Source organism: Terrapene carolina, unplaced genomic scaffold (genome assembly GCF_002925995.2).
Source record: "Terrapene carolina triunguis isolate 2854851 unplaced genomic scaffold, T_m_triunguis-2.0 Scaffold517, whole genome shotgun sequence".
Classification (NCBI taxonomy): domain Eukaryota; kingdom Metazoa; phylum Chordata; order Testudines; family Emydidae; genus Terrapene; species Terrapene triunguis.
The window spans coordinates 6339307-6347110 of record NW_020664868.1 but is presented as its reverse complement, the minus strand read 5'-3'; the positions used below and the strand labels follow the sequence as shown (position 1 = coordinate 6347110).

Genomic DNA, 7804 nt, shown 5'->3' with positions numbered 1-7804 from the left:
ACTGCAGCACTTGCCCAGCCCCCAGTTCCCACAATGCACTGCAGCCCTTACCCAGCCCCCAGTTGACACAATACACTGCAGCCGCAACCCTGCACTGCAGCTCTCACCCAGCCCCCAGTTCCCAGAATGCACTGCAGCCCTCCCCGTCCCCCTGCCAGTCTCCAGGATACACTGCAAGCTGTCATCCAGCCCCAGTTCCCACAATGCACTGCTGCAGCCCTCACCCAACCCCCCCCAGCTCCCACAATGCACTGCAGCCCCCTCACACTCTAGGGAGCAATGACACGGTGAGGAAGGCTGCAGGAGGGTCTCTAGGGCGTTGGAAACCTCTGCCCACAGACTGCAGAGCTTTTACCCGCCCTGTGTGGTAAAGAGAGGCCAGTCCTAGTGTGGATGCAACACCACACAGGGGTAATGGTGTGTGTCCTGGCATTGCCATCCCTGCACAGAGCAGACATAGCATCTACGGACTGGGCTGGCTGATAAGGCGTGATGCTGGCCCAGTGCTGGGGGGAGAGCAGGGCTAGTGGGTAGAAAGCTGGTTCCCCCAGTCCAGCTGCAGGGCTCACGCTAGGAGCTCTATATAGTCACCCTATGGGCACTGCTGTCAGGTGTGACAACACAGCAAGTATATGGCTATGCTGGGAGCACAGCGCCAGGGACCCATGGGAAAGGACCAAAGACAGAGCTGGGATTTAGAGACTAGCATAAAACCTGTGGGTAGAGATCAGCTGGCTTGTAACCTCTCCTTGTTTGGGGAATACGGACACTGAGGCTGGACGGAAGGCACCCCGTAGCTACGGATTGCTGGGGTGGAGTGAGGAAATGCACATGCCCTCTGAGGCCTGGTCTACACTACGAAGTTTAGGCTGACAGAAGATGCCTTATGTCAACCCATTTGTGCGTGCGTCTACAGTCCAATGTGTCCCCTGCCAACGTGTGTGCCCCATTACGGTGAGCAGCCAACCCACATCCCCAAAAGCATAGAGCAGACCTGCTGAGGCTGATGCAGTGCAAACCTACACGCTACATGACACATGTTGAATCCAACAGTCCTCTAGCAGCTGTCCCACCATGTCCAATTCCCTGGGACAGTGACTGCCCTGCTCACAACTGTGAACTCTACTGCACAGGACATGGGCTCACAGACAGCAGAAGCCATCCCCCTGGTTTTGAAATGCCTTTTCCTGATAGCCCAGCTTGGCAAGCACACTTGAGCCATGCCAGAGGTGAATTACACCAGCTCCACACTCCTGCCTGGAGCAGACAGGAGATAGTGGATCTCTTGGGCCTGTGGGGAGAAGAGACTGTGCATACACAGTTAGGGACCAGCTGTAGAAACGTGGACATCTACACCCAGATTGCACAGGTGTATGACAGGGATCAGCAGCACTGCAACATGAAAGCAAAGGAATTTCGCCAGGGATACCACAAGACCAGGGAGGCCAACAGTCGATCTAGTGCTGCCCCCCGGCACTTCTGTAGGGAACCATGGTGGAGCCCCCACCAGCATACTGGGGTTACTTTGGTGGAGCCCGAGACAGAGACCACTACAGAGAAGAGCAAGGAGGAGGGGGAGACGTGGCGAAGGACTCCAGCCAAGCTGCAAGCCAGGACCACAGTCAGCCAGTCCCGCCAGTCAAGCACGGATGAGGGGAGGGGAACGCAGAGAAGCATGTGCATGCATTTTCCCTTACAGTGTTTAAATTTAAATATGGTGCCTGGCCCTTCCCCAAGTTAACCAGACACATGTATCGATGTTTCCTTGTTTGACTCTTACAAGAAGAGGTAGTGGTGCAACAAACAGAGGTAGGGCTGGCATCTGCTTTTCATTCTCCTGTTGGGTTGGAGGCGGGGGCATGAGGAACGCTTTATGTCCCTTGGATCCTCCTGAGAGATCTCCAGGAAAGGTTCAAGCAGATTCTCTGCAATCCTCTCCCAAAGGTTTCTAGAGAGGGCTGCCTTATTTCTTGCTTGGAGGACTCCTCTACTGCTCCTTTTCTGGGATGGGTGTGGCAGGACCCTGAGGCCCATCACACCCAGGAGCGGCGCCAGGGTTTTTGGCGCCCTAGGCGGAGGTCCTTCCGCGCTCCCGGTCATCGGCGGCAATTCTGCGGCGGGGGGGTCCTTCCGCGCTCCCGGTCTTCGGGGCACTTCGGCGGCGGGTCCCGGAGCGAGTGAAGGACCCGCCGCAGAATTGCCGCCGCAGTCCCGGAGCGCGGAAGGACCCCCTGCCGCCGAATTGCCGCCGAGGGCAGCAAAATGCCACCCCCCCAAATCCTGGTGCCCTAGGCGACCGCCTAGGTCGCCTAAATGGAAGCGCCGGCCCTGATCACACCCCCGTAGTGGATTTTCCAACTCCAGAATGATTCCTACTGACCGGCAGCAATCCTGCATTGCAAACGTCCAGAGAGTGATCTCCACACACTTCTCCATTGTCAGTGCAGCCCTCATTCTGGTGTCCCTGCACTGGAGGGCTGGGGCAAGCTCAGCACACAGATCCAGGAACGTGGCCTTTCACATCTGAAAGTTCTGCAGCCACTGCTCGTCGTCCCAACCTGCCTTACGATGCGATGCCACCAGTCAGTGCTCATTTCTCGGGCCTGGAAGCAGTGCTCCGGTGTGAATGCCACAGACAATCCTGAACTGTTTGTCGCTGTCCCTCAGCAAAGTGTCTTTGAAGAAATCTCATGCCCCGCATTGGTGCGGTTCTTCCTGCGGGACTGCCCATACAGAACTGCACGTCCTGGGTTTGCAATGTTCATGAGAACAGTGCAGAGCGCTGCAGGCTCCGTGCTTCTCTCACGGACGGCAGAGACAGAAGAGTGACAAAAGGGTTTGGGGATTTAAAAAAAAAAGACACGAAAATGATGGGATATGGATGGCATTATGGGATGGAGAAAGCTGCAAGCTAGGAACTTGACCCCCTAGTTCCCAGATCCCTGGGCAAGTCGTACCAGTCCCACAATACATTGTGAAAATTTCCCAAAAGGATATTGGAATACCTGCCCATGGCAGCACCAACACAAGCAGCCAAGTACACACACGCCCGAGCGATATACAAACTTTAGCAGTTGTACGCCTTGTGTAACGTGCGTGGACCAAAGTCTTAGACACGGCCTGTAAGTGTCTTTAGTTAATAGGCCAGAAGGGGCCCAGTCTGGTGTCTGCATCACCCAGGTTGGGCAAACCCAACCAGTGAGCCCTGCCTACTGACCTCTGACCGGGCTACAGCAAATACATGTGGTCCTGATGTACTGACTGCCAGGGATGCAGAATCCCCCATGTTCCAGGCCAGTTGTTCTGTCAGTTCCCCTCCCTGGTAAACACTGACCTCTTATTTCTAGTCTGGGATTATCCAGCTTCAGCTCCAGCCAGGCTCTACCTTTGCTGGGGGAGCGCAGAGCCCCCTGCTCTCTGAAATCTCCTACCCAGAGGCACGGAGACACTGAGTCCACTGAGATCCTTCAGCCTCTACCTGCCCGGCAGGTTCCCAGCCCTCCCTTCTTGTAGCTCTTCTCCAACCCCACCCCACTTGTCCCTGTCCTGTTTGCAGTGAGGACATCCTCTGTCTAGCTGCCTGGCTGCTATCTCGCTCTCATATGTGGGTCACCTGATTTGGGATCCGGTGGGAATTTCCCGCCAGATCAGACTGGTAGGGACTTTTGGGGGGTTTCACCCTCCTCTACAGCCTGAGGCAGGGGTTACCTGCTGGGATAGAGTTGGGCAGATCGCACCTGATCAATTCCCTGCCATCGCCCTCGGTCTCGCCTCTCTGCCTGACACACAGAAATCAGTGCCTTGAGGACTGAAATGCTTTCATCTGACTGAAGTCCCTGGGCTCGGTCCAGGGGTGTCTGCGTGCAGTGTAACACCTGGGCCATGAAGATCAGAGCAGATGAGCCCATCTGGCCTTAAACTGCATGAAACTATGAATATACACCGTACCCAGTACCAGTCTCACGAACATGATCCCCTCCCCCTGCTGATCCAGCCCAGCCACGCACTCACCCTCTTAGCCACAGCCCCACGCTGGGAGCCTTGGGCAGTTCAATTCCAATGGGACCCTGCCGTTCTTTCCAGCGTCCCTGCTCTCCAGGACACAGGCCCCACATCCGGCACGCAACCCCTCCTCTTGGTTCCTTTGCCCTTGCCCATGTTGAGGCACATGCTGTTTGGATGCACGCACTGTACCAACGATGCAGCTCGCCCTGCAGTACTGTGTGTCCCCGGCGTTACTCACCACTTCTGCACCTGTATGCTTCACCAGCAATGGGCCTATGTTTCCTTTCAGCTCATCAATACAGCCATTGCCCAGCCCCGGGCTGAGCCCAGAGGGACACCCCCCCAGGGGTGACTAGTCCCCCTTTATCAATTGTCCCTATAGCACAACGATCGCTTTGCGCTCATTGCTGTCAGTTATAGCCGGGGAGGATGGGAGTCAGGACTCCCAGGTTCTATTCCTGGCTGTGGAATGGGAGTGGTTATCTAGTGGGTGGGGGGGCACTGGGACAGTTGGGCTTGGTACTTGCAGATCTTGGGCATGAGAGGGGTTGAAGGTCACAGTAATAGTGACCCCGTGACCTGCTCCCATCCCACTCCCCCTCTGGCAAATGGGGCTCCTCTCATTCCCCTCCCTGGCCACACACGGAGCAGGCCCTGTGGGCAGGGGCTTTCCCCTTGGGTACCACCACCCTCAAGGGCTGTACTCGAGGGGAGGCGGGCCAATACCGTGACCAGAACCCACCTGCCCTTGCCTGGGTGTGGGTGGGGCTGGCATCCAGGCTGGGGGTGGAGGGTCGCCCCTGCTGCCCTCCCCGCTTGACTGGGGCCCAGTTCCTCCCTCAGGCAGAGGAACGGATATTCCCAGGGTCCCCCGCAAGGCCAGCACAGCGCTTGGCTGAGGGCTCCCACTCCTTGCTCCTGCTCCCTCTGCAGGCCACAGGGCACTCTGTGACCACAGCAAAGCCTGAGTCTGTGCTGCGATGATGAGAGCTCAGAGCTCATACATGGGGTACGCTGAGGGGCTACCAGGCTGTCCCCGCTGGCTGAATGAGGGGCTGGCCTCTCGCTGGACAGGGGGCCATGGTGAGGTCCCTGGGACGAAGTGGGAATGTCCTGTAATATTTGACCCCAATGTGGGCCTCGGTTTCCCCTCTCTGTCACATTATTATGGGGGGGATTGTTTGCTCTCAGGGCCCGCTAACGGTATGTCCACACTAGACACCCATGGCTGGCCCCTGCCAGCTGACTCATCTGTTGAACTGCAGCGCAGACTTCCGGGCTCAGGCTGGCACACAGGCTCTGTGACTGGGTGGGGCCCAGAGCTCACCCGGGCCCAGAAGCCTACACTGCAATTGAACAGGCATGTAGCCGGAGTCAGCTGGCACGGGCCAGCTGTGGGTGTCCAACTGCAGTGTAGACATGCCCTAAGAGACATAGGTAGGAATGGCACCCAGCTGTCTGAGCCAGGATGGGTCACTGAAAGGCCAATCGCCCATGCAGACCCACGTGCCCAGGACATGGACACCTAGCACCCAACACCCCAGAGGGGGATGGATTCCCCCTCTCTCCGCAGGGAAGCTGGGCACAGACTGGGGAGGTGGGGGATAAGGGCTGGCTGCTGGAAGGAATCAGGACTCTCCCCTGGGAACTGACCAAGGCGGTCAGATGTGGGGAGACAGAGCTGGAACAATGGGGTTCCCTACAGCTCGGCTGAGCTCTGGGCTGACCAGAATGGGCTCTGCTTGAACCTCCAGCTCTCTGTTCTGCGCTAAGGACAGCCTGTGCTGTGTGCGGCTGAGTAACAAACCCGACAGCTTTCACAACGCTGGCCAGTGTCACTGTCAATCCTGGCTGAGGTGCACTGCCCCTGCAGAGGGAACCCCTCTCTCCCAGAAGTCTGTCTCCCTGGGACTCGCTGGGCAGGGCAGGGAGCCTCCACCTCACCCCTGGCTGGGCCGTGTCACAGACAACGCTTTCCCAAAGGCATTTTATTGATGGGAAGTTTATAAAGAGTCACCTCTACAACCAGACCCACCCCCCATTCCCTGACCCTCTCAGGCACCCCCATGTCCCTTCTCACTGTCCTGAGGCCATGCACCCCCAGCCTTGTGCTGTGGGGACTTGCCCATCCCACACATCCCCCGCAGTCCTGTACCCTGGACCTGTTGGCAGGCTGTTCTCTCCTCCACCCCCAGGCACCTCCTCCTCTCCACCCCCAGAGTGGCGCTGTGGGAGCAGCTCTGAGGCTGTGTCGGTCCACGTGGCATCCAGGGGCTAGGAAGTGGCTGGCCCCTCTAGTGCCTGGCAGGGGGTGCAGCACCCCTGTGCTAGAAGGTGCCAGTCTGTGCAGCACCCCTAGCACTAGGAGGCAGCCGAGTGGGGCCATGCCATGCCCCAGCACTAGGAGATGCCAGTCTGGGCAGCGCCCCTGGCGCTAGGTGTCCTGCCCCTCACCGCCCGATGGGGCATGCAGCAAGCCAGGGTCGTAGAGGGGCTGCCCAGTCCAGAGGCGGGTGGCGAAGAGGTGGCGGCAGGGCCGGCGGCTTGAGACATATATGGAGCAGGAGCAGGCGGCCAGGTCGCGGCTCACCAGGAAGGAGCAGATGCCGCCATCCAGCAGGAAGCCCTCGGGCACCTCCTTGACGTGGTAGTTGGCGTGCTTGGCCAGGCCAAGCTCCTCGGCGATGAGCGCAGCACTGTCAGGCGGGCACACGGCGCGGTACAGCTCCGACACCCGCTCTTCATTGAGCGCCGCCATCTCCACCCGCAGCGCCTGAAGCTCCAGCAGCCCCCGCACGCAGGCCGCTAGCCCCAGGGGCGGGCTCAGCGCCGAGCGCAGCTTCTGCTGGTGGAAGCTCATGTGCTCCAGGAAGGGGCAGTCGCAGTTGCGCTCGAAGGCCCAGCACTCCGCCCACATGCCCTTGTTGTGGTGCCAGTGCTCCAAGTAGTACTGCAGGAAGGGCAGCGGCGCCACGTCCTCCAGGTCGCTGAGGTACTGGCTGTAGACGCGGGGCGAGCTGGCGTTGGCCATGTTGTGCAGCAGGTTGCGCACCTTGTCCTCCTTGGGCACAGCCAGCTCGCGCGCCTTGCGGTACAGCGCCTCCAGCACCTGCAGCCGGCAGATCTGCACCCGGGCACAAGGCAGCACCTCCTCCACCGCGTCCACGTCCGTGATGCTCGCCCCCACGGTCAGGCACTTCACCTTCAGCTTGATGTCGGGCGCGCTCTGCACCAGGGAGGCCACAATGAAGATGACCAGATCGGGCACACCCCGGCGGGCCACGCAGTAGGCGCACTCGCGGCCCCGCCCATTGCCGTCCTGGCAGAGCACCGAGTAGAGCTCGAACTCGCTGTTGACGCAGGCCGCCTTGTCCATGTAGAGGCAGCGGGGGAAGCGCTGCACCAGGCTCCGCATGTGCGACGTGGCCAGGAAGATGCTGTTGAGCACGGCCACGTCCTCTTGGAAGACCAGCTTGACCTTGGCGCCCGGGTCGCTCTTGAATAGGCCGTCCAGCTGGCTCAGCAGCTCGCACATGCCCTTGTCCTTGGCCTTGCTGTAGTCCTCCAGGTTCCAGATCAGGTCGGGCGCCAGGAACCGCTTGGACACGCTGTTGGTGATGCGGATGGGCAGCCCCATGCTGGCCTCCAGCTGGTGACGCTTGAAGTAGTGAGCAAACTCCACCTCTGACAACTTGTGGTTGTGCTCCAGGCTGGCCTCAATCACCACCAGCCGGTCCTTCTTGGGGCCCAGTCGCAGCGTGATGGAGGCCGGGCAGTCGATCTTCTCGCTGCTGGGGAG

At 59.3% G+C, this 7804-nt stretch overlaps 1 protein-coding gene across 1 annotated transcript in view; it reads right to left on the bottom strand.

Moving 5' to 3' along the window:
- The window catches only part of LOC112113561, a 31722-nt gene that overhangs the window by 8242 nt on the left and 15676 nt on the right, over nucleotides 1-7804 (bottom strand). The window contains exon 2 of the mRNA XM_029913214.1: nucleotides 6441-7796. Coding sequence (XP_029769074.1) covers nucleotides 6441-7796 — 1356 coding nt within the window. The remainder of the gene's footprint in view (nucleotides 1-6440; nucleotides 7797-7804) is intronic.